This window comes from Lepus europaeus, chromosome 13 (assembly GCF_033115175.1).
Source record: "Lepus europaeus isolate LE1 chromosome 13, mLepTim1.pri, whole genome shotgun sequence".
NCBI lineage: Eukaryota > Metazoa > Chordata > Mammalia > Lagomorpha > Leporidae > Lepus > Lepus europaeus.
Genome location: NC_084839.1, coordinates 81,181,541 through 81,206,992, shown reverse-complemented (window position 1 = coordinate 81,206,992; position 25,452 = coordinate 81,181,541). Strand labels below are relative to the sequence as shown.

General features: G+C 55.9%; 1 protein-coding gene across 1 annotated transcript in view; it reads left to right on the top strand.

Moving 5' to 3' along the window:
• Positions 1–25,015, top strand: part of POLR1A (RNA polymerase I subunit A) — a 78,704-nt gene extending 53,689 nt beyond the window's left edge. Inside the window, exons 17-34 of the mRNA XM_062209778.1 lie at positions 116–198; positions 296–454; positions 1,905–2,003; positions 3,103–3,255; positions 4,792–4,874; positions 7,079–7,244; positions 7,955–8,176; positions 8,973–9,187; positions 9,839–10,006; positions 10,758–10,893; positions 11,377–11,534; positions 15,553–15,679; positions 17,507–17,617; positions 18,220–18,504; positions 19,116–19,316; positions 20,393–20,510; positions 21,001–21,165; positions 21,426–25,015. Coding sequence (XP_062065762.1) covers positions 116–198; positions 296–454; positions 1,905–2,003; positions 3,103–3,255; positions 4,792–4,874; positions 7,079–7,244; positions 7,955–8,176; positions 8,973–9,187; positions 9,839–10,006; positions 10,758–10,893; positions 11,377–11,534; positions 15,553–15,679; positions 17,507–17,617; positions 18,220–18,504; positions 19,116–19,316; positions 20,393–20,510; positions 21,001–21,165; positions 21,426–21,526 — 2,750 coding nt within the window. The 3' untranslated portion in view covers positions 21,527–25,015. The remainder of the gene's footprint in view (positions 1–115; positions 199–295; positions 455–1,904; positions 2,004–3,102; positions 3,256–4,791; positions 4,875–7,078; positions 7,245–7,954; positions 8,177–8,972; positions 9,188–9,838; positions 10,007–10,757; positions 10,894–11,376; positions 11,535–15,552; positions 15,680–17,506; positions 17,618–18,219; positions 18,505–19,115; positions 19,317–20,392; positions 20,511–21,000; positions 21,166–21,425) is intronic.
• Positions 25,016–25,452: the final 437 nt, after the last annotated feature.

The following is a 25,452-nucleotide window of genomic DNA, read 5'->3' as shown; positions in this document are numbered from 1 at the left end:
TTCAAGTACTTCCTGTGTCTGCGACCCTGTGCCGACTGCCGTGCCATCGTCGAATTGGCATGCCAGTGAGAAGTCAGGCCTGGTTCCCTCTGAGCTTGTCTGGTTCACTTCACAGGTGTGGAAGATATTTTGGTTAAGCCAAAGGCAGACGTCAGGAGACACAGGATCATTGAAGAATCCACCCAGTGTGGGTCCCGGGTAAGGAGGTGCTGAGGCCGTGGTCTGCTGCCGAGTGAAAGCCCCGCCTCCTAGCTCGGCTGCATCCCCACCAGACGTGTTCCTTTCGTCGTTCTAGGCTGTCAGAGCTGCACTCAACCTGCCAGAAGCCGCGTCGTGCGATGAGGTCCGAGAGAAATGGCAGGATGCCCATCTGGGCAAGGACCAGAGGGACTTTAACATGATTGATCTGAAGTTCAAGGAGGAAGTGAACCATTACAGCAATGAGATTAACAAGGTTAGCCCAGCAGCGCATGCACTTATCCCCACCATTTTCAATGCTCGTTTTTAAAAAATTACATTTGGGTTGTCACGTGGGGCCCTGCGGAGCGGTGTGGCTGTGGAGCAGCCTGATGCGGCGTGGGCTGGGCAGAAGCCGTCCCTTTCAGGAGCCTGGGCTCTCCTTCTCTCACCAGTTGGGATCTGGAAAGGCTGTTATTAACACTGAAAGGGCATGCCGTGTGCTCTTTCACTCGTGATGTTTTTATCTGGGGGTCACAGCATTCAGGGGGAGGGAAGACGGAAATCTTCCCTGTGGGCCTGCTGCAAGAGCAGGCTGTGGGGCCCAGGGTGGAGGTCTGGCTGCAGGTTGTGGCTCTGCCTTGTGCTTGCCTCGTGGACCTGGGCTGGGGTTATCACCAGCCTGTGCCTTGATGGTCAGACAGGAAGTAGAGACGTGTGGGGCTGCGCTCCTAGGCTTGCTGAGAGGGGGAGGAGCTAACGTGCCCAATGCCAAGGCAGCGGCTGGCTGTTGAGGAAGGAAAGGGACATTTCTGCACAAGCCCTGACTCTTCTGCCCCAGGGCTGGGACTCCCCGTCCTGTGACTGGGAGGAGCCAGCCTGGTCCTCTCCCTGCTTCCTGGGCCTTGGGGCTTAATCTGAGGAGACGGCAAGGCCAGCGCTCCAGGGAAGTCCGCATTGGTGGGGTCCTCTCGCCTGGCACTCAGCGTCCCCTTAGGCTGCCAAGAAGACCTACATCTTGCCAGAACAGGTGCTGTCCTTGAGAGGTTTTGTTCAGAGGGAGCCTTCGCAGGGCTCAGCTTCCTGGGTTATAGAAATGGGGGGTGGGGGGTTATCTTCAGCAGTGTCTCAGAATGGCTGCTTCGCCCTCCAGCTCTCCTGTTCCAGCCAGGCTCTGCCCGCCCCGTGTTAAGATGCATGTCTGTAACCCCAGGCAGGGGCTTAAACAGACCCCGAGACCCTTCGCAGCCTCTCTCCAGGCTCACTTCCCGCAGTCCCAGAGTCGAGGCAAGGCCCACACCCTGCTGGGTAGCATGCTGGTGAACGAGAGAGTGGTGTGGACATTGGTCATTTGCCGGCAGTGTGGGGGCCAGGCCAGGCTCTGCTGGGCCAGTTTGCAAGGGCGTCACCTTACATGCTATTCTTACCCTGCTCCTTTTTAGAGGCACAAACTGGATATGCAGGCTCTCAGCTTCTCATTTTCCTCCTCCTTTTTTGCTGCTCTGAGACCTTGGGGCTGGCTGAGCGTAGAAGTGCAACACACAGGGTGGAGGTGGGGGCCATCCACTGGAACCCTCTGTAGAGGTTCTAGGGAAAAAATTGATGGCAAGTGGGATTTTGGCATTGATCTCTGGGTGGATATTCTGTTTTGGTGCTTCTGTGTCCTGGGCTTAACTTCTGAACCTAGCGGGGGTCATCACTGACCATTGTGTTGATTCCACCTGCAGGCATGCATGCCTTTTGGCCTGCACAGACAGTTCCCCGAGAACAACTTGCAGATGATGGTGCAATCGGGAGCCAAAGGTTCGACTGTGAACACAATGCAGGTGTGAGCAGGTGGCTCGGCAGGCTCGTGGGGGGCGGGGGGCTGCTGGCAGGCCGCAGGTTTCAGGGTCGTTGGTGATTGTTAGCATGTCAATGTTAGAGACAAATGTAAACATGAGTACATATGGTGCATATTTATGAGGGCACTTCAGAAAGGGTGTGGAAAATAGAATTAAAATATAGCTTCAGTGTGAAAGACATGAGATCTGTGCGTGTAACAGAGCTTCAGAAATTCATGAAAAATGCAAATAATGGAAAAACTGCATGGATTTCAATTTTTTTTAAATGAACTTCATTTATTTTAATCTACTTAAAGAGTAACAGAGAGAGGGCCAGCAGGGAAAGCAGCTACCTTCAATGCCAGCATCCCATATGTGCGCTGGTTTGTGTCCCAGCCGCTCCACTTCCGATGCAGCCCCCTGCTAAGGACCTGGGAAAGCAGTAGAAGACAGCCCAAGTATTTGAGCTCCTGCATCCATGTGTGAGACCCAGATGAAGCTCCTTGGCTCCGGATCCTGGCTCTGGCCTGGCCTTTGCAGCCATCTAGGGAGTGAACCAACGGATGGAAGATATCTCTCTCTCTCTCTCTCTCTCTCTCTCTCTCTCTCTCTCTCTAGCTCTGTCTTTCAAATAAATAAATAAATCTCTAACAATAACAACAACAAAGAAATAGAGAATCTTCATCCAGTGATTCACTCTTCAAATACCCACAATAGCCAGGGCTGGACTAAGCCAAAGCCAGAAGCCTGAAGCTCCATCCAGGTCTCCCACATGAGTGGCAGGGGCCCAAACAATTGAGCAGTCATCTGCTGCCTCTCAGTATGCAATATCAAGAAGCTGGATTGGAAGCCAAAGTGCGGGGACTCAAACTGGCACTCCAAAATGGGATACTGGCATCCCAAGCAGCAACGTAATCTATTGCACCACAACAGTGGGCAGGTTCACCTCATTGGACAGGTTCAGCAAAATAAACTTTCCTTTTAATTCCATTTTTCCATGAACTTTTTGGTCTCTGCATCACCTTTCTTGAAGAGCAGACTGTCCCTTGTTGTCTAGCATGCATGTGGATCTCATGTCACCTTTGGGCCTCCTTCCCCCCAGATCTCATGCCTGCTGGGCCAGATCGAATTGGAAGGTCGGAGACCTCCGCTGATGGCATCTGGCAAGTCACTGCCCTGCTTCGAGCCTTACGAGTTCACCCCCAGAGCTGGTGGCTTTGTCACCGGGAGATTCCTCACTGGCATCAAGCCTCCCGTATGTATTTTGCTTTTCCCATTGGCTTTTTCTCTCATCTCTAAGCTTAGTGGGAGGTGACCTGTGACGCCCACTGACTTAGCAGGAATGATCAAGTAATCGAGTGATAAATGCCAGGCCGTTTACTACTTGCCCACTAGACCTGAGGGCCCATGAGACCCGGCCGTGTTGTGTTCACCGTTGTCACGCGAAAGCCTAGCACAGTGCTGGCACATGGTAGGTGCTCAGTGAATGTTTAAAAGATGGAGGAGGCTGGTCCCAGCTCCATCGTTTTCTGCTGTGCGAACTCTCTGAACAATTTCCACCTGCACATGAAGGCAACTAGAAAAAGGGTGCCACTTCCCAGCGTGTTCTCATTGCCAAAAGGAGAATCATGGAGAGTGCAATTGTCCATGCCCAGGTACCTCCCACAACTCCTTCAGGTGGGGGAATTGACTGGCTAGTTTTGCTTCATCAACAACAGCAGCAGCCTTCTCCCCTGAGAGAAGAGTTTCTCCTCACACTTGTCGGGAATGGCTTTCTGAATGCCAGCACCTTTTGTTCCTTGGCGTAGTGTGTCTCTGAGAGGGTGGCCCTGTGATCAGATGGCTGAGTGTAGGCTGTGAGAGCCACGGCTCCCGGCTGCTCCAGGGGTTGTTCATGGCCTCTGGCAAGGATCGCTGGGGAAGCAGTGTAGATCAGAGTGGGTCAGGTTCTGACAGTGACTCCTTAGTAGATCAAGAAGTTATTGTAGTGGATAGAGTGGAGAGGTGAAGAAAACCAGAGTTTGTCCCACGTGATAGGGAATGGCATGGTGCCATAAAGTTTGTATTTGAGTTGCATATCTTTATGATTATCTGACAGGTGGCAGGACGGAGATAGAGAAATTTTCCATCTGCTGGTTCACTGCCCAGAAGCCCACAATAGCCAGGGCTGGGCCAGGCCAAAGTCAGGAGCCTGGAACTCTGTCCGAATCCCCACATGGGTGGCAGAGACCCAAGTACTTGAGTCATCACCCTCTGCCTCCCAGTGTGTGCAATTGCAGGAGCTAGAATTGGAAGCAAAGACTGGGCTTGAACCCAGCACTCCCACATGCAGTGCAGGCATCCCAAGAAACACTGACTCTGTGCCAGACACTTATTCCTATTCCCTGTCTTTATACTCATGTGAATATGTGTGTCTGCATTTGCCGATTACTGTGGGCAAACACTGTGTACCTCTGTTAACACCATGGGAAGGACAGTGTGGGCTAATCCAGGCAGTGGTGAGACACTGTGCTGTTGCTGTTTGGGAACTGGGCATGGGGTAACATCCTGAGGCTGGCGTGCCAGGATGTGTACTGACTCCTGTAGCTGGGAGCAGTTGCTCCTGACCCACTTACCTGTCCTGTCTCAGGCAGGGAAGACAAAGAACCACAGGGGAGGGCAGACGTCACTGGGGGCCATGGGAGCTGGCACAGCCCGGGTCCTGGGAGATCAGGGAAAGGCCACCGGAGGTGTTGCTGCAGGAAGCACACACGCTCGCTGCCCTCTGAGACCCGGTCCCGCCCTCCCACAGGAGTTCTTCTTCCACTGCATGGCGGGGCGAGAGGGCCTGGTCGACACCGCTGTGAAAACCAGCCGCTCCGGCTATCTCCAAAGGTAAAAAGCACCCGGAAGTCTGGCCCCTGGGGTGAGCCTCTGTCATCGTTCACCTTTTTATTGGCAATTCCTCGGGTGAAAAGAATGTTTAAACATCTCTGGGTGAATTGAGATAAAAAAGAAAAAACCAGCTACTCTTCCCTTTAGCAGGATCGGTAGAGCGTGAGCCCAGGAGCGCACACAGGGGACCCCCACACTCTGTGGCCCACCTTGTCCTGGGCAGGGGGACAGGGTGGGGAAAGCTAAGGATGTAGGAAGAGGTCTCGGACAGTGGTGAGCTGGGTGCTAGAGGGAGGTGTGGGAGATTCCAGGCCTGGAGTCCGTAGCCGAGTCTAAAAGAGGTGTGACTGTCCCTCCTCTGTTCTCCGGGAGGAAAGGGAGCAGCAGTCCCTATAACCAGCCTCGCTGGGCAGGTGGTGGTGGTGGGGTGGCGTAAACCTGAAGAAGGCTGACTCCAGGGTGCCGTCAGGACAGGGCAGGAGATCCCAGCATCCAGCCTGCCTCCCTTCAGACGTTTCTGTAATGGTTCCCCTTGAGCCCCAAGAACCTATGCTGTAGAAATGATGGTAGGAAGTAGAGGAGGACGTGAGAAGAAATCCCAAGTCCCTCGGGCCTGGCTTTAAGTCGGGTCCTCGGGGAGCCCCATGGACTCGCCAGTGGAGGGGCACACCCTCTCAGAGTCCGGCCTCCTGTTCCAGCTCCCCGTTTCCCAGTGCTGCACACCTGGTTCTAGCGCTTTCGCCCTCTGACTCCTAAGACACAGCCCCCGGGTGTTGGATGGGTAGGAAAGGGTGGGATTGGGGTAGACACACCCTGGAGGGGGAAGCCTGTGAGGAGCCCAGCTGCAGGGCTACAGTGCCCTGGGGAGCTCAAATGCTCAGTGCGTCAGGGCCAGCTCCCCTTCTCTGCGGACACAGGCCATGTGGCCAGTTCCCTGTGGGCAGAGGGTACACCTCCATCCCCCTCAAGTGGGTTATGAATACATATGTAGTATAGAAGAGACTAGAAAATGAATGGCCAAATTTGGTTTGGGAGATTCCATGTGGGTACAGAATGGGAGGTATTAGGGGTCCTGGTAGGAACAGAAGAGCAGCAGGTGTCAGAGCAGAGGCACAAACATCTGTGTGGTGCACCTGCCAGTGAGGAGCTGGTACAGGCTCATGAGCAGGCAGGGTACCAGGCAGGACTTCAGACAGCCTGAGTAGGAGAAGCCAGCATCATGGGTGACAGGCCGTCTCGAAGGTGGCAGTGGATAGTAGGAAGCAGATGTGGAGAAGGTGTGAGTGACTGGCTGGAGTGCAGGAGATGTTTCAGGCCTGTAGGGCCCCATGGTGGCACAGGTGATGGACAGCTACAGAGGAAAGAGGAAGTGGGTGGGCGTGAGGTGGCAGGAGCAGGACCTTCAAGTGGACTGTCAGCGGGCACTCAGAGGTGAGGCCAGAAGCCCAGTGGAAAGAAATGCAATGAGGGCAGCTGCCAGAGCCTGGGAGGCCAGTGGAGCGGAGCGCTAAAGACCCCCAGGCCAATGGCAGAAGGGAAGTGGCTACGCGGTACCATCCTTTCCAGGCCCTGAGCCAGGCCAGCTCACAAAGAGCTCTGTCCTCAGAGCTGGGGGTGGGGGCAGGAGGTTAGGGGGAGATAGTGGCTTCTGGGAAATCCCCTCTTGAGTGGCAGGAGAAGAGACAAGCCTAGGGGCCACAGCGAGGCACAGGTTGAGGGAGGCAGCTGACCACCAGGAGAACGAGGGAAAAAGCCCCTGGGTTGGGGAAATCCCATCAGCATGTAGTTCTGATGCCCCTTGGGATCCTTGACCATCACTGGACTGAGAGTCTAAAAATGCTTGCCAGCTCCCTGCCTCACCCACCTTGTGGAGCTAAGGATGCTGGCTCAGGCAAGCTGTGCATTGCAAGAGAGAAGCGGCAGTAGACCCAGCAGCAGGGTAGGTGGCGGCCGTGTCTGGCAGGCAGCCACGCCTCTCAGCCTCACGGCTGCAGCTTCCTCCAGAAGACTGTCAGGAAGTGCAGCTCCTGGCTGGTGAGGGTGCTGCGGCCCAAAGCCTGGGGCGTTGGAGCCCCCTGTCTGGGAGTCTTGCTTGCCTGCAGAACAGCAGTCCCCTTTCTTCCCCACCACTGGCCCCAGCCCCTTCAGAGGCTGCCCTGGGAGGTCCAGGCCTGGCAGGTGCGGAGCTGATGGTCTCCTTGCAGGTGCATCATCAAGCACCTGGAAGGACTGGTCGTCCAGTATGACCTGACGGTGCGTGACAGCGACGGCAGCGTGGTGCAGTTCCTGTATGGGGAGGACGGCCTGGACATCCCCAAGACACAGTTCCTGCAGCCCAAGCAGTTCCCCTTCCTGGCCAGCAACTATGAGGTAGCATGCCAGACCCCTGGAGCCCATGCACAGGACCTCCCACCCTGATGTTAGAGACTTATGGCCATAGAAGAGTAGAGCAGGAAGTGCCCCAAGCACTTGAGCCTCTCAAAGCCCCCTGCAGACTGTCATCACTCGAGCAGCAGAGGGCGCGAGCACCTCTGGAACAGCACCTGTGTTTGATGACACGTGCCGTGTGCTGGGCCCTAACCTGATGCATACAGCAAACACTAATTTCATCCTCACTGCAACCGAGCACTGTAAATACCACTCTGCCCATTTCACAGCAGAGACAGCCGAGTGCCAGAGCTCAAACAGCCACCTGGGGAGAGCAGATCCAGTGTTTGGACCCAGGCCCTTCTGGCGTGGCTCCTGATTGCAGGGCTTATTGCCACGGTAACGACCGCCAGCCACTTTGCAGGTTGGGAAACTGAAACCAAGGTGACCTGTCCAAGGTCATCAAACTCATGGCAAAATTGAGGACTGCGCCCCAGTGCCGGGTCCTTTCCATTCTGGCATGTGTCCCGGAGCCTTGGCTGTCACCCCACCTTGTCCTGTCTTCCCAGGACTTCCTCAACTCCCAAGTCCAGTTTGCACAAAGCGACATCCCATCAGAGGCATCACCAGGGCTCCGCCTGGGCTGCCTGGATCCCAGGACAATGCGTGACCTGGCCCTTCTGTCTCACTCTCATTTCTTTCTGTTTGTTCAGGTCATAACGAAATCGAAGCATCTCCATGAGGTTTTAGCCAAAGCAGATCCTAAGAAAGCTCTGCGCCACTTCCGAGCCATCAAAAAATGGCAAAGCAAGCATTCCGGCCCCCTGCTGAGGACTGGTGCCTTCCTGCGCTACTCTCAGAAAATCCAGGCGGCCGTGAAAGCCCAGAACCTCGAGGGCAAGAACCAGAACGGCCGCAGCCCGGAGACTCAGCAGGTGATGCAGAGGGGCTGGGTGTGAGGGCTCTTCCCTAACGTATGGGTTAATAGTGAAATCGGCTTTGCTCCCCGTCAGGACACACGGCACTCAAATGGCAATGGGAGGAGGGGACTTTTGCACAAGGAAGAGGGTGTGATTTGAGGTAACTTACGAGGGTTGGTGATTGGAGGCTCCTCACCACCCCAGCTGTGAAGGAACAGGAAGTGGAGAGGGTGGCTGTGGGCAGAGGCCTCTGGACAGGAGCCCTGTTGGGGAAGGATCCAGGACAAATGCCCGGCTTCACTCTCCTCCCTGCCCCTGTGCTGCCCATCAGCTGAACCAACAGCTTGGGGCCGGAAACAGCCAAGCTCTTGGAAGCGCCCACTGGAGTAGCCTTGGGCGCACAGTGCGTGTGAAAGAGCCTGGATCCTGGGACGGACAGGTCCAGCACAGTCACCTGGCCTGTAACAACCGTCCAGGTGGGCCAAGGACAGTCCTGGCCTTGCATTTTGTCCCAGCATCATTATTAATCTGAGTGTGAACAGTAGGTGGCATGGTCATTGCACTTGTGCGTGAATGAGCCAGGATGAAGAGCTGGGAGTCACACTCAGGCGGTGTGCCCCAGACACCTGAAGTTTCTCCCTGTTCCGGACACCATGGTGGCTTTCTCACTGCAGCTGAGGTTCTGTCTTACTCTTTCCCTTGCTCTCACCTGCAGCCAGGATTTCGATCTTTGGCCACTGATGTCCCGGGAGGAGCAGGGGGCTCCTGCTGTCCTCCCGTGTAGCTGAGACCCGCCCTTCTCTCCTTCCAGATGTTGCAGATGTGGTATGAGCTGGATGAGCAGAGCCGAAGGAAATACCAGAAGAAAGCAGCCCCTTGTCCTGACCCCAGCCTGTCCGTCTGGCGCCCAGACATCTACTTGGGGTCTGTGTCTGAAACATTTGAAAAAAAGGTTGATGACTACAGTCAGGAGTGGGCAGCTCAAGCAGAGACGAGTTATGAGAAATCGGAGCTTTCTCTGGACAGGTAATGACATCAGTGTGTTGCGTGGCCTGTGCAGGGGTCGTATCTGCCTTGCAGCTCCTTCCCTACCTTTTGCTGAAGAAGAGGGTGGCCTCCTGGTCTGAGACACCACACAGGAGGGGGTTGGGGAGAGGGGGCACCTTGCAAGCCCTGATGACTCCAGGCCAGCTGCGAGCGGGTAGGCAGGAGTGGACACCTGTTCTTCATCAGGGCCAAGGCGGGGAAGAGGCTCTGTTGGGACGGAGGCTGGCAGCATGGCCTCTCTCTCTTGAGTTTGGTGGGCGTGGCTGAGGGAAGTCAAGGAATCTGGTCCCCATTTAGCTTCTGCCAGTTCTAGGACCCAGGACCAAGTGTGGTAGACAAAGAAAAGGGTGAACATGAGCCCAGAAATCCTCACTGGGGGCTTGTGGTAGCTGGCTCGGGGGGCACACAGAAGCAAATGCAACAGACGCGGCAGGAGCTTCTAGATCCTGGGCTCTGTGCTGCATGATCTGAGGACAACCCAGGGTCACTGGTGGGAATTTAAAGATGAGAGGGATTGTGTGCCTTGGAAAAACAAGCCCAGAAAGAGGGCAGAGGTTTGGGTTTGTGGGTTTTGTGCCGTCGCCAGTGTGTGGTGTCTGCTCCTGAGCTGCATCGCCCCGCCATCTCCAGGTTGAGGACCCTGCTGCAGCTGAAGTGGCAGCGCTCTCTGTGCGACCCGGGCGAGGCCGTGGGCCTGCTGGCTGCCCAGAGCATCGGAGAGCCCTCCACACAGATGACCCTGAACACTTTCCACTTTGCTGGCAGAGGCGAGATGAACGTCACGCTGGGCATTCCAAGGTGCGGGACCGTGGCGGGGGGGTGGGGGGTGGGGGGGTGGGCTGGAATTTGTCCTAGCCCTCTCCCAGGGAAGGAGTCGTTCAGTGGAGGGTGAGAGCTGGAGAGAGTGATGGGCTCTCTTCATTGTGGGGACCAGGCCTGGAATTTCTGGAGCCCAGCCGGTGTCCATGACCTATCAAGATCTCTGTGGTTGCCAATGTCTGCCTGCATCAGAGTCACCCAGGAGACTTGTGCACTTGTGTCAACAAGCCCCACGCAGGGCCACCTGGTTGCCCAACTCCAGGGGTGTCAGTTGACTTGACCTGTGTGACCCTGGCCCGTCAATAAATGTATGCACAGTGCAGGATGATGGCTGAGGAGGAGTGGGGGATCAGACCCACTTGCATCCAGTCGCTGGCCCTGCCACTTCCCTGCAGGTGGACCCTGCACAGGGCCCCCATGGAGTGCAAGAGGCTGAGACACATTGTCCAGTCTGGGGGTGCAATTCTCATTCACTCAGTGAGCACTCAGAAAGCACCTGCTGTATACAGGGCACAAGTGATTGGAAACAAGAGTCAGGCAGCCTCGCCCTTGGGTTGGCGCTCTGTGGAAGAGACTGTACATGGGGCCCGGGATTCTCTGGTCCAGCTTATCCCCCTGCGAAGTCTCATAGCCTCTGGCGGGTCTCCGTAGAACACTGACATCGTCAGAAGCTTCACACAAGCAGGGAGCTATTTCCTCTCATGGTCACTGTGCCCTTGTTCTGTGACAGGCTGAGGGAGATTCTCATGGTGGCCAGCGCCAACATCAAGACACCCATGATGAGCGTGCCGGTGCTCAACACCAAGAAAGCCCTGAAGAGAGTGAAAAGCCTGAAGAAGCAGCTCACCAGGGTGTGCTTAGGGGAGGTAACTGTCTCTCTCCTGCCTGGGCTGCAGCCGCGGTAGGGGCACGTTCCTGTCTCCCCACCCCCACCGGCCGTGAAGAGCAGACTTCACTGACTGCTCAGGATGGCTCAGATCCCACCAGCGAGGGAGACGCTGTGTCTGCCAGGTGCTGAGCGGCCGTGAATCAAGACGCTGTTAAGATAGTCATTAGTTCTGCAGGGTCCTCGCTCGCCTGGGAAAGAGAATGCTGCTTGGGCTAGCTTGGTAGCTTACCAGCCTCCCGGGAGCCCACTCCCAGCAGGCACAGGCCCTTGTCTGGAGGTGACCTGGGAGCCGTGGCTCTGCACCCTCCCCGCCCCCGCCCCACCCCACCAAGGCATCCGTGCCAGCAGAGCTTACTGTGTTTGGGATTGAGGTCCAGCTGCTGTCCCTCCAAATCCTGAATCTCCTGTAACTCACCTGGCACCTGGACAAGTCCATTTCTCTCTGTCCATCTGGTTCTAGGTATTGCAAAAAGTTGACGTCCAGGAGTCCTTCTGTATGGGAGAAAAACAGAACAAATTCCGGGTGTACGAGGTGCGGTTTCAGTTCCTGCCACACGCATATTACCAGCAGGAGAAGTGCCTGCGACCTGATGACATCCTGCGCTTCATGGAAACAAGGTCAGGGCTCAGGCCACATTCGTCATTGACCTTGACCCAGAGCGCTCTCCTGGCCTTGGGACTCCTTGGAGATTGGGTCAAGCTGCCCGAGTGAGCCTTCAAGGAGAGCGTCTAGGAGCATGGGCCCTTGCAGCCCCATCTGGAAACCTCAGCTCTCAAGTGGCTTGTGGATGTGATTTTGTTAGCCACACCTCACTCCCTGAACCCATTTCCCCTCTCAGATTGATGAGTCAAGATGGTTGTTGTCCTGCAAGCCTTAAGAGGTGCAAGTACACGTTCAGCAGAGGGAAGGGAGCCCCACTGCATTGCCACTGCTGCGTGTGGAATCAGTTGATCAGATGGGATTCCAGGCAGCGTAACGTGGTCCTTGATGTGTTTACATTGTGGTTATCTGAGCCATGTGCTGAGGGTGTGCTGCTCTTCAACCCCAGTCTGTAAGCAGGCTGACCTCCAGCTCCCTACAGAGGGATCTGGGAGGGAGGGAGAGCACCTGTTTTCTCTCACGTGCAAGTGACTTGGGCATTTGAAGCCATCAGCCACAATGCTGGGTGTCTAGGAGCAGGAGGGAGATTTTTGGGACTGAGGCAAGCTAGGAAGGACCAGCAAAGCCTTCAGACTTGCTGGCTGCCCCTCCGTGGGGGTGGGCAAACTCAAGCAGCTGCAGGTGCCAGAAAAGCAGGTTGGGGCTGAACTTGTCCCAACAGGTCCACTCTCAAGTGTCCAGGAACACGGACCAGAGTGGCCAGGTCTTCCCCTTAAAGGGAAGAATGCAGCAAGCTTCCCTTCTCATTTTCTTTCTTTGGTGGTTTGGTTGCTTGCATTTGCTTTTTTGAAAAAGAAGTCTTGTAACTTTTAAGCGTCATCACCTAAATCATAGGTTTTTGGAAGTGTAGTAAAAGCACAGTAGCTCCCGTTGGTTGGTGGGATCCTGCCATGGGTCCTGCCCACTACCTATAGTCCAGAGCGGCTATCGGGTCTTCCTGCGCTGAGTGCTGCCCGTTCAGGAGAGAAACTGTGCTGTCCTGAGCCTTCCTCTACCCTCCTGCCTGAAGACCTGAGATGTGGCCTGGCTTCGGGAGTGGCTGGCTGAGCAGGTGGTGTTTAGGGTGCTGGAAATGGGGATGGCTGAGCTTGGCTGTAACTCAGCCCTCTTGGACAGGCTAGGTGGATCTTGCATCAGTGGCAGTAATCCTGGACCAAGCGGTGGCTGGCTGGGCCTTCAGGGAGCACCCATGTTGGTGCCTGCCTGGATCGAGATGGTTTGTTCCATCAGGCTGTCCTCCATGCTCTCTGGGCAAAGTGACCGGAAAGCAGGACAGGCACCAGCCTGCCTGCTCGGTAATTAACCGCTAGGAGTGTAGCTCCCTGGCGCAGTGGATATTTGTGCTGGCCCGGCAGCCCTTTTCTGAGACATGGGAATTAGCATCACATGTCCTCTTGAGTGGCCGAGAGTGAGTGGACTTGATGGGCTGCCCCATTTCTCTTCACCTGCGGCTCAGGCAGGGTGGCGTAGGGCGCCCGCCAGGCTGGGCTCAGTTCTTTCCACTCATTACCTCGTGGGATTGCAAATAATAAGTCACCTTTCTACGTTTCTCCTAATGAATGACAGCCCTGGCTTGTGCCCAGCAGTGAAGTGCTCGTTCAGTGCTTAGTTGTGCTTTGCTCGTGCACTTGAAAAAGCCGTGATGAACAAAACCACGTGCATGCAGCTCTCAGTGGAAGTGGTCTGAGCTCCTGCAGCGGGGAGGGCCTGAGGTCTCAGGCAGGGTACAGGAAGGCGCTCTGTAGGAAGCGGGTGTGGTTTGGACTCCCGTGGTCGGGCCCAGGCAGCCAAGCAGTCACGGGAAGGCCTCTGCCAACCCACAGGAAATACCAGGGGAGGGGAGTGTATGTTGCAAGAGCAGCCCTCCTGCAAGAAACCTTTTCTCCTGCCCGCCTCCCCTCTCCACACTTCCCACCTCCACCTCCCCCTAATCTCTGCCACTCCCTCTTTGGATGTAGTCTGCACTGGTGCCTTTCAGTCAAAGGACTTGTGAATTTCTGGAAGGTGGCCCAGGGAGGGGCAGGGAAAAGAGCACAGAGCTAGGCACCGGGGGCCTAAGTTCCGGTGGTTCCGGTCCCCAGCGTGAAGTGACTAAGCTGGCAGCGTCTGCAGAGCCAGCCTCTGTGGACCCAACTTCCGATGGCAAGGGGCGGAGCTGCCGCCAGGCTCTTTGAGAAACAGCCCTGAGGGTCATGTTCTCTGTGCTTAATTATTTATGTGGGGTGGGAGGTTTCTCTGCACGGTCCCTTCGGCTGCTACATTCTGATAAATAGCATGACCTTCAGCAAGCAGTCCCTGGGGCCAGCCGTGCCCTTCTGGCAGAATCACAGAGGGCATGTTGTTTGCAACCCAGGAGAACTCTGGCTCGCTGGCCGCATGCCTGCCACTTACTGACCTGGGGGGTGGGGTTATCCTACTCTTTTGCCTTCTCCCATGTTCTTACCATTCCTAGTCACCAGAAGAGGCAAATAAGGTGGAGAAGATTCCCAGTTGGGGGAACCAGGGAAGGCTCCTTGGCGGAGTTACGTCTGCACTTACAGCCTCAGAGGGCGGGTACCACGCCAGCAGGAAGAGATGGGCCAGGGAGTTTGCTGGTAGAGCCAAGAGCTTGAGCAAAGTCCCAAAGGGTGCACGGGAGTTGGGTCAGGGCCACAGTTGGGGTTGAGGCTGGTTGTCGGATTCTGGAGGGAGGAGCCTCAGAGTTGTGACATCCCACTTGAGACAGGGGCACCTGATAAGACAGGGCAGTGGCCCCCGGCCCCCAGCAGAGGGACATGCCTATGACCCCTGCTCCAGCTCATTCCATCTCTGCTTTGTACCAGCATCGCCTCGTGTGGGAGGTGAGAGTGGCCCCACATTACAGTTGAGATCAGGGCCTTCCTTTCCTGTCTGGCACAACAGGGACTTGAACCTGAGGCTGTCCTGTCTGAAACATCTCAGCCCCTGTTCTCTGGCCCTCATGTCCCTGTTCCATGTCTAGTGAGCAAGCTCTTGCTGGATGGGTGTATGGGGACCATTTTTTCTGCCAGTGGCAGAAATCTACAAAGTCACCTACAGGTCTTGAAAGTTAAATAAATAAGTAACAAGGGAGAGTAATATTCTTACGGATTTACTGAGCAGACTAGCTTGCTAGTTCCTGTCCCTAGCTCACGGAACAGCATTAAAATGTTTGCTCCTGGAGGTGTGCATAGTTGACCCGCCGCCGTTTCATAATGAGACCCAAAGTCCCATGAGGGCCAGGAGCCTGTCTTGTCATTGCTTGTCCTCGGGGTAGCACGGATGGGCCCACGGTAGTTGCTCAGACAACATGGGAGGGAAGGAAGGAGGTTTGCGTGGTGGAGGGAGGCAGGGAGGAGTTAGGAGGGTGGGGGGCTGAGTGTGCAGGGGGCTGGTACTTCCTACAGTTAACAGCAGTGGAATTTGGTGAAGAAGAAGCAGGAGACTGTGTGAGAAAGGCAGCAGGGAGATGCATCAAACTGTCGGGTCTCCCACTCTGAGTTCCCTTTCTGGAGATGTCGCAGGTGGCAGGCAGGGGAAAGTCCTTGTTCCAGACCAGATTCCCCTCTCCCAGTTGGTTCTGCTGTCCAGGTTATGAGACAGCTGCAGCGGCAGCAATAGCCATCATTTAATGAATACCCACTCTGCAGGACCCTGGGAAAAGTGTCAGACGTGGGATGCTTGTTCCCTTAAAACAAGATTGCGTGGTGTATATAGATGGCAACACTTCCCAGATGAAGGGGTTAAAGCCCAGGGTGCTGGTCGTCCTGTTCAAGCCACACACCATGAAGTGGCAGAGCGCAGGCCCATGCCAGGCCCACAGGAACAGGCGAGAGGCAAAAGAGGGCAGATAGGAGAGGCTGTGCCTCCACTCGGGTGCCAGTCCCCTTAGAAACTGCTCAGCCTCCTGCCCCTGCAGCCAGGTTTGCTGGAGACACTGGGACTAAAAGGGGCTGTATGACTTTCTTCTTGTTTTAGATTCTTTAAACTTCTGATGGAATCCATCAAAAAGAAGAATAGCAAAGCCTCAGCTGTCAGAAGCGTGAACACTCGGAGAGCGACACAGCGGGATCTAGATGACTCTGAGGAGTCGGGGAGGAATCGGGTGAGTGAGTGTCTGGGAGACCCCCAAGCGGACCCAGGGCCGGAAGCGTGGAAGCCTCACCTAGTCTTCCCTCTTGGGAAGGCTCTGTGACTGTTCTCGCTGCTTCCTAAGCCCCGTCCTGGGGTTGGCCTGTCCCTCCACTCACCTTAACATTTATCTGTGGCTCAGAGGCAGCCAAGAAGCAACACTCATTCTTAGGTGCAGTAGGCCAGGCAGGGCAGCTGCCAGCCGACATGACGTGGTCTGGCCTGGCTTGGGGCTCAGGACATCTGTCCCCCTGCTGTTAGAGCCCCTCTGCAAGGTTTTCATCCTGAGGCTGGGCTCGAAGTAACAGAGGCTGCTGAGCCTTTGAAAGTTCTTCTGGTTTCAGCCAGATGAACTGAGCCTCACAGAGCCCAGGCAGGGGCCAGAGAGGTGTTTTAAAGTAGGGAGGTTGGGGTAGTAGGCTAAGCCTCTGCCTGCAGTGCCTGCATCCCATGTGAGCACCTGTTCAAGTCTCTGCTGCTCTACTTCCCATCCAGCTCTCTGCTCATGGCCTGGAAAAGCAGTGGTAGATGGCCCAAGTGCTTGGATCCCTGCAGCCACGTGGGAGACCAGGAAAAAGTTCCTGGCTGCTGGCTTTGGATCGGCCCAGCTCCGGCTGTTGCAGCCATTTGAGGAGTGAACCAGTAGATGGAAGACCTCTTTGTCTGTCTGTCTCTGTTTCTTTAAGTCTGCCTTTCAAATTAATTAAATAATAAAAAAAAAGTGGGAGGTTGGCCTCAGTGATGAAAAACGAGGGGGCAGGGAGGCAAGAGTCCAGGAATAATGATGCCACTTCTGTCAGGGGAGCAGGGCACAGGCCAAACCTGAGCAGCAACCCAGGCCGTTCCCTGAGGGCCTTCTGAGCCAGCAGTTGACAGGCAGCCAGTGCGGAGAGCCTGTTGGGTGGGGGCACATGTGGAGTGGGATCGCCCCATCTGGCCCTGTGGTCTTACCTGTGTCACCTTTCTGAGGTCAGAGAAAATGCCAGGTCTCTCCCACCCTGTGAGCTCACTAATAGGCTAGCTCAAGCACAAACAAGCATGAGACTAAGTCTTTGGAAGGCTGCCTGATCTTCATTCTTCATCTATCCAGAAGGAGATGACAAGAAACTAGGAGCCAGGGTCAGGAGGAGAAAACACCATTCTACTAGACAACCTTTTCTTCTTATCCCCACCTGCGACTGGGTTTGGTCAGAAATAATTGGAACAATATTTTACCTCATTTTTTGGTGACCTGGACCCTGGAACTTTTATTCTTTTTAAATTGTTTTTTAAGGTTATTTATGTATTCGAAAGGCAGAGTTAGTGAGACAGAGAGATCTTCCATCCACTAGTTCACTCCCTAAATGACCACAACAGCTGGAGCTGAGCCAGGTCAAAGCCAGGAGTCTGGAACTCCCTCTGAGTCTCCCATGTGGGTGTCAGGGACCCAGGTCCTTGGGCCATCTTCCACTGCTTTCCCAGGCACATTAGCAGGGGCCTGGATTGGAAGTGGAGCAGCTGGGACTCAACCTGGTGCCCGTATGGGATGCTGGCATTGCAGACACAGCTTAACCTACTGTGCCATGACGCAGGCCCCTATTTTTTAAATACTTAAAAATTAAATACGTTGCATATGAAGATGAAGACTGAAAGGAAGGAGCTTGGAATCTGGGACTACACGGAGTAGATGGTGGATGGAAGGGTCCATCGGCCAGGTGGTTGTGTGGATGAACGATGGCTGGGTTTGCGGGTGAACAGGTGGAGTCAGCATCCCCTGAGCACTAGATGAGCTAATCCTTTCCTCTCTGTGCCCTAACCGCAGGGAGAACAGGAAGGTGACGAGGAAGAGGACGGACACATCGTGGATGCTGAAGCTGAGGAGGGGGATGCGGATGCGTCTGACGCCAAACGCAGGAAGAAGCAGGAGGAGGAGGTGAGCGGGCAGTGGCTGGGAGGAAGGCGCTGTAGCCACACCTCTCCTTCACCAACACACCTCAGGCGTATGGGCCACACTTCGTGTCCTGTGGAACCCACCGGACACCAGAAGCAAGACCTGCCTGCCCGCACACCCCTGCACTTAGCCAGTGGGGAAGGTTGTGGGCTGGGAGGTGTCCCAGGGCTGCCCTTTGCATCCGGCTGTCCCTGGGTTGGAATCAGACTTGAAGGAAGTCAGCTGCCTCTACAGTGACATAAAACCCCTACCCCCACCCCCAAGTCCAGTCCCCTACTGTCAGAATCAGTGCAGGGGCAAAGGGAGGTTAGAGGGTGCTGAGGAAATGTACAGGTACAAGGCCTGAAGTGAGTGAGCGAGCCAGGGCAGGCTGGGTGGGGTGCGAGGGGGCACAGCAGGACTAGGGGCGGCATTCCCTCAGGAGGGGCTGTGGGGGGGAAGGAGGAAGGCGGCCTGGCCAGAGCAGAAAGGCCAGGAGTGTGGATAGGTGGGGCCCCAGGAGAGGCACAGGCTTTGCCGGGGAGCTTGTTCCACGGGTAAAAGCCAAATCACAGGTAACACAGCCGAGCTCCGTTTCCTGCTAGGTCGATTATGAGAGTGAAGAAGAGGAGGAGAAGGAGGGAGAAGAAAATGAAGATGAGGATGCGCAGGAGGAAGGGAATTTCCAGAGTGAAGGTGCCCACAAGACACAGGAGCCGGACAACGATGAGGTGGGCTCCGGCGCCGAGGACGACTCGCCCCAGAAGCGCCCCTACAGCCAGGAGCCCCGGGGAGCCAAGACCGTGGAGCGCCGCGTGCAGGCCGTGCGAGAGGCCCACGCCTTCATAGAGGACTACCAGTACGACACCGAGGAGAGCCTGTGGTGCCAGGTCCGTGTGCTTGCAGCCGGCCCCAAGGGGAGGGAGGGATGCCAGGCAGAGCCTGGGGACAGCTGTGGACCCTCTGCTCCAAAGTACAGCCCCACAATGTCTCTTTCAGACCCCTGGTGAGCCAGTTGTCTCTGATTGTTCCAAGGTAGTCGGTGTGGGGGCGGGACCTGCCAGGCCCTATTGGTATTTTAAATGCAGCATCTCATCTACCCTCTGCACAACAAACAGGGCGGCACACATCACAATCCTTGTTCCAGCAAGCAGGAACCCATCAGCGCCCCCCACGTGGACCCAAGGAATTTCATGGTTCCCTCAGTCTGGATGGTTTGGCTGACACCCACTCAGACTTACCCCGTGTCCTCCCTTTGACCCAGTTCAGGGGTTCGCAGTTGATAATGCAAAGACTCACTGAGGGGCCACGCACTGCGTGCAGTGTGCGTGGAAAGGACACTGGAGCAGTGTGGCGTGGGCTAGGAGCCTGTGTCGTCGCCGCTGGCTGTGAAAGTGCAGCTCTCAGCCCCGACGCCCTCAGCCAGGGCCTTGCGCGGTCTCCCCGGAAGCTGACCGTGGGGGAGGGGGTCTCCCTGGCTCAGCTCTTGCTCCTCCTGCAGGTGACCCTGAAGCTTCCTCTGATGAAGATTAACTTTGACATGAGCTCCCTGGTGGTGTCCTTGGCCCACAGCGCTGTGGTCTACACAACCAAGGGCATCACTCGGTGCCTCCTGAACGAAACGACCAACAGGAACAATGAGAAGGAGCTCCTGCTCAGCACAGAAGGGATCAACCTGCCGGAGCTGTTCAAGTACGCAGAGGTACGCGCCCCCGGGGCTGAGGCAGCGACCCGCATGTTGTCCCAGAGCCGGCCCTGCAGCCAGGGGCTAGCCCTTCCAGAACCGCCCATGCTGCTGGCCCAGTTTCCCAAACCAAGCGTGCGTGCCCTCACTCGCCTGGAGACACACGGTGCACATTGGCCTGGTGAAGGTTTGCTGTGCAGAAACCTAGAGGGTCCCAAACCCAGAGTTTGCCAAAGCAGAGTTGGCCAGGCTGCTCTACCACTGATCTAGTGAACGGAGCCCTGGGAGCTGAGTGGCCCAGCCCCACACACCGCTCGTGGCACTGCTGTCCCACTTGCTCCTTTTGCCTGAGCTGTGGCCCCAAGTTCTCCCACTGAACTCAGACTTCCGGGTGCTTCCCAGAGGCTCTCGGGCCCTGAGTGTGAGGGTTTTCCTTCGAGAACGATGAAGAGCAGGGTCCTCCAGCCCACTCTTCCCTGGTCCACGCCAAGCTGGCACAGCTCCTCATGCCTCATGCACTTCAACCCAGGGCCCTCTGCTGCCTGGGGCCCCTCGCCACACGGAGCTTCTCCCCGTGTGCTTCCCCAGGGGCTGAGCGCACGTGCACCTGCTCAGAGTCGGCTGCCCATCTGCACATGGGTGACTCGTGTCATGCCCGAGGCAGGCTGCCTGTCTCTGCTTGCTCCTGTGGCGCATGACTTGCTGGGCTGCAGCTCTGCCAGCCCTGGGGTACGGCCACCCAGACAGCCCAGCTAGAGCCGCAGGCCCCTAGTGAAGCCCCACAGAGCCTCGTGGGGCTGACATGTCGCCGTTGTACTTGCCCTGAAAAGCTGCGCAATGTGTCTTTGCAGGAGGAGCCCCTGTAACTTCCAGGGGAGTCATCTTGCTAGTAAGGATAAACAGCAGACCCTGTTGGGTCTAAAGCGCACCCCAGGTCCTCTCAGGCTTCCTGTAATGACAGCAAGACAGAGCGGGGGGCCCATGGCCTTTCCTCCCGCTCGTCTTGGGCTGCCTCTGCACACTTTGTCATCGGCTCCGCTCAGATGGAGCAGAAGCCCTGGCCCCTAAAGACGGCCCTCCCTGCCTCCCCACAGGTTCTGGATCTGCGCCGCCTCTATTCCAATGACATCCATGCCATGGCCAACACGTATGGCATCGAGGCCGCGCTCCGTGTGATCGAGAAGGAGATCAAGGACGTGTTTGCCGTGTACGGTAAGAAGACGACACGCGGAGGGCCTGGCGCTGGCCGGAGCACCCAGCAGCCAGGGTGAGAGGGTCAGGGCTGAGTCCATCTGGTAGTGAGGCAGGAACTGGACGTGGTAGGGTGAGTGTGCGATTGGGAGGCACTGCAGGAGTCTGACCCCGCAAAGACGGCAGCCCCATCATGGCGGCCCCCAGGCAGCCCCATCACTGCGGCCCCCAGGGTTTCTCCCCTGCCAGCCCCCGTGAGGAAGCTACTGTTGGATGACTCGGCCCCCTCCTGCCTTCGGGATTTCTGCTCCCTGGTGAAAACAGTGTGATTAGATTCTGAGTTCCGGTGCTGTTGGCTGGAAGTAGAAGCAGGATGCAGGGACTGTGGGGGGCTCCCCCGACAAGGGCTGAGGAGCTGGACTTGGGGGTGGCGGAGCTGGGGTCGGAAGCAGCCCGCCTGGTGTCCCTCGTCACTCCTGAATGCATTCTGACGCTGCTCGCTCGCTTACAGGCATTGCGGTCGACCCTCGCCACCTCTCCCTGGTGGCTGACTACATGTGCTTCGAGGGTGTGTACAAGCCCCTGAATCGCTTCGGGATCCGGTCAAACTCCTCGCCTCTGCAGCAGATGACTTTCGAAACGAGCTTCCAGTTTCTGAAGCAGGCCACCATGATGGGTCAGTGCTGGCCATGCCCAGGCCTTCCCACCGCGTGCCCTGCCCAGCCCCGGGCTCCTGCCCACGGAGCCTCATGTGGCAGTGCCGCCGTGGCAGCTGGGGAGGGTGGGCAGCAGATGGGCAAGCTGCTTCCTGCAGCCTCAGACACTCAGGACCAGCCCATCCCACCGTGGTGTTGAACACCCCCCCCCCCGAGTCCCTTCTCCTCACCCCTAGCGTCCCCCTCAACCATGCGACGTGTGCCCTTGTGTCTCCCGCAGGATCCCATGACGAGCTGAGGTCCCCTTCAGCCTGCCTTGTGGTCGGGAAGGTCGTCAAGGGCGGCACGGGCCTATTCGAGCTCAAGCAGCCCCTGAGATAGCCCCGTCTGCTCGGCCTGGGGGACCCGGGTGTGGACACCGCCGGCCTGGCCTCAGCTCCAGAGGACCAGGAGACCTGAACCATGGGCACTTCCAAGTGACAGGGCAGGGCACCGCAGTGACTAGGCTCCTTGGCCTGGGCTGGCTTCCCCAGGAAGTGACGGCTTTGCTCATCTCTGCCCCTCGTGTCTCAGGATTATTAACAAGGATCTCCAAGTCCCCTCCGAGGTGGCCGCGGCTTCCCCTGTGCTGCAAGAGGCCTCAGTGGCAAAATCGCGAAGGCCTGGGGCTGTTCACCAGGAAGAAGAAGGGGAGCAATGCTTCACTGTTGGGGCCTCCCCGTACCCCAGCGTAGGGAAGCAAGGCCTCATCGCTGTGAGCAGCCAGGGCTGGCAGCGGGATTCCAGGGGCTCCTGATGAGGAGGACAGCACGCAGCCTGCTGTCCTGTGGCCTGTTCGTCCCAACCGCATCCCTGGAGCAGAGTCCCCACCCGAGGCTTCTCCCCTGGGCTGCGTGTGGGGTGGCACAGTCCTCCACCGCCCCAATCTCTGTCCCTGGGGCAGGGTCCTGGCCCTGCTGCCCTGTGCCTGAGCTTCCCTGCCCCTGTGGAGGCTCTTTTGGGGGGCCCCAGCAGCTCACTGCCACCCAGAAAACCCCGGTGACCACTGGGACCGCTGTGTGCCTGGCTGCCCCTGCTCTGCCCGCAGTTCAGCATCAAGGCCTGTGTTCCTCCCCATAAGCCCTACCCTGTGTGGGGTGGCCAGGGCTCCCTGTACCAGTTGCCCCAGCGTGAAAAGCAGAGACTTGTACAAAGGCTCTGTGAAGCCAGAGGCTGCTGCTGTTTTTGTCTGATGTTACTCCTGCTCAGGCTTAGTGATAAACATCACCGGAGCTAACTGCTGAGAGTCAAGACTTGGGTTTTGTTAGCCTTTTCCCCTTGGTTTGCAGTTTCTGCCATCCTCTTTCCCACAGTGGCCATACCGTTTACATTCCTACCAACAGTGCGCGAGGATTCGAATTCCTCTCTCCTGGGTCTTTGTGTTTTTTTTTCTCCCACAATAGCCATCCTAATGGGTGTGAAGTGGTTCCTCATGGTGGTTTGATTGGGGCTGTGTTTTAATTGCATGTTGGGGCCCTTACGTAGGCTGCACCTGCCGAGACTCAGGAAGCACTTGGCCATTGCTTACCAATCTTAATGTTTTTGAGTTTACGGTTGAGTTGGGTTCTCTAAGAGTCTGGAAGGCACCCCGGAAACAGGAAAGTCTGTCCCTTAAAGTCTGCTTGGGTAGATTTATCCATCAGTGAGTCCCCCTCTTTGGAGAGGCAGCCCATCCTGGAGGTAACAGACTGGACCTACTGCCGGCCTCTCGATCCCGGGACAATCTTACTTGAACCCCAGTCACCAAAACAGCTGCAGTGAGCAACATCAGATGTTCCCATGCCAACCACCACCACCCACTTTTTCCCAAGTCCACTCGGAACAGGGGGCTGTGCTTGAGCCCCTGCCACCCACAGGGGTGACATGGATGGAATTCTGGGCTCTGTTGCAGCCATCTGGGGAGTGAACCAGCAGATGGACGGTCTCATTCTGACTCCCCCCTCTGTGTCACTCTGCCTTTCAGATAAGTAAATCTTAAAAAAACAAAAACAAGGCCGGTGCCGTGGCTCAATAGGCTAATCCTCTGCCTGCGGCGCCGGCACACCAGGTTCTAGTCCCGGTCAGAGCGCCGGATTCTGTCCCGGTTGCCCCTCTTCCAGGCCAACTCTCTGCTATGGCCTGGGAGTGCAGGGATGGCCCAACTGCTTGAGCCCTGCACCCTAATGGGAGACCAGGAGAAGCACCTGGCTCCTGGCTTGGGATCAGTGCGATGCGCCAGCTGCGGCGGCCACTGGAGGGTGAACCAACGGCAAAGGAAGACCTTTCTCTCTGTCTCTCTCTCACTGTCCACTCTGCCTGTCAAAAAAAAACAGAGGCTGTCAGTTCTGCAGATTGCAACCACCTGGGAAGCTTCTCAAAGGCTGGTTCCAGGGCCTTTCCCAGATGTTCTGATTTAATTAACCAATTGAACTGCTTGTTGATTGAATCGGAGGAGGCGTTAAAGCTCTCAGGAGAGTCAAGTGTGAAGTGGGAATCCACGATCATGGTCACTTCCTATGTGGGGATTTCTCAGGTGGTGAGTCACCGGCCCTAGGTTTCTGCAGTAGGACTCTGAGCCGTGTGTATGCGCACCTGTGCAGCAAAGCTCTCATGGTGCCTTGTAGATTTGTGATTGCCTATTAATGAGCCTGAGTCTCTCTTCCTATATTTATTTTTTTATTTATTCTGACTTGCACTGCTGAGATTTGCCCATTTTTCTATTAGGGTGTACTGTTGTGTGTATTGTTTTAGGTTTTAATTTTATTAAAAATTGATTTTCCTTTTATTTGGAAACCAGAGGAATACAGATACCCCATCTGCTGGTTCATTCCCAAATGCACACAACAGCCAGGCCTGGGCCAGGCTGAAGCCAGGAGCCTGGGACTCAGGATCTCCCTTGTGGAAGTGCTTGAGTAATCTTGCCTCCCAAGGTACGCAAGAAAAGGAAGCTGCATCAGAACTGGAGTAGCCGGAACTCAAGCGAGGTCTTCCAATAGGAGATGTGGGTGTGCCAAGCAGGACCTTTTTTTTTTTTTTTTTTTTAAGATTTCATTTATTTGAAACACAGAATTACATTCAGAAAGAGGGGAAGATGGAGAGGTCTTCCATCCCCTGGTTCACTCCCCCAAATGGCTCCAATGGCTGGAGCTGAGCCGATCTGAAGCCAGGGGCTTCTTCTGGTTCTCCCACATAGGGGCAGGGGCTCAAGGATTTGGGCCATCTACTGCTTTCTCAGGCCGTAGCAGAGAGCTGGATCAGAAGAGGAGCAGCCTGGACATGAACCAACACTGTGCCACAGCGCCACTCCCAAGCAGCAACTTAACTTCTAAACACCAGCCCCTGTTGATTTTTATAAATCATTATTAGAGATAACCTTTTATCATCTGCATTGAATAGAACAATCCCCTCTTAGCTGTGGTTTCCCATTCTGTGGCTTTAGTTACCCACAATCAACCAAGGAAACCTCCCGCCAGCCGAAGGAACCTCCAAAAGTCTGTGAAAACATGGGGCTAAAATTAAGTTTATTGGGGCCAGTGCTGTGGTGTAGTGGGTAAAGCCGCCACCTGCAGTGCTGGCATCCCATATAGGCGCTGGTTTGAGGCCCGGCTGCTCCACTCCACATCCATCTCTCTGCTGTGGCCTGGAAAGAGTAGAAGATGACCCAAGTGTTTGGGCCTCTGCACCCGCATGGGAGACCCGGAATAAGCTTCTAATTACTAGTGTCTGGCTTCAGATCAGCTCAGTTCCGGCCGTTGCAGCCATTTAGAGAGTGAACCAATGGATGGAAGACCTCTCTCTCACTGCCTTTGCTTCTCTGTAACTCTGCCTTTCAAATAAATAAGTAAATCTTAAAAAAAAAAAGATAAGCTTATTTTGGGGCAAAACATTTTTGAAATCCATGCATAATTTTTTCAGAGTAGACAGTTCCCAGGAAGGTTTTGAATACCTGTCATGTGTCAATGTATCCAAATGTATTAGAGGGACCATGGTACATGCCAAAAATGACCAGAAGTCAGGAACAAGGTGGAGCCAGCTCTGCCCTCCGTGGCTCCTGCTGGGCTCGGTTGCAAGAACAGATGCCCACCTTTGCCTGGAGCTTGCCACATGCAGCTGCAGGCCGAAGCCTTTGACACGTGTTATTGTACCCAGTGCTCCCCAGATGCCAGTGAGGGGGATGTGGTTGCACAGTTGCCCCCTGCCTCTTACAGTAGCTTGCTCAAGGCCATCACCGACAAGTCTTGGCAGGACGATGTGAAGCCAGACACTTGGCTCCAGAGTCTGGGTTCTTA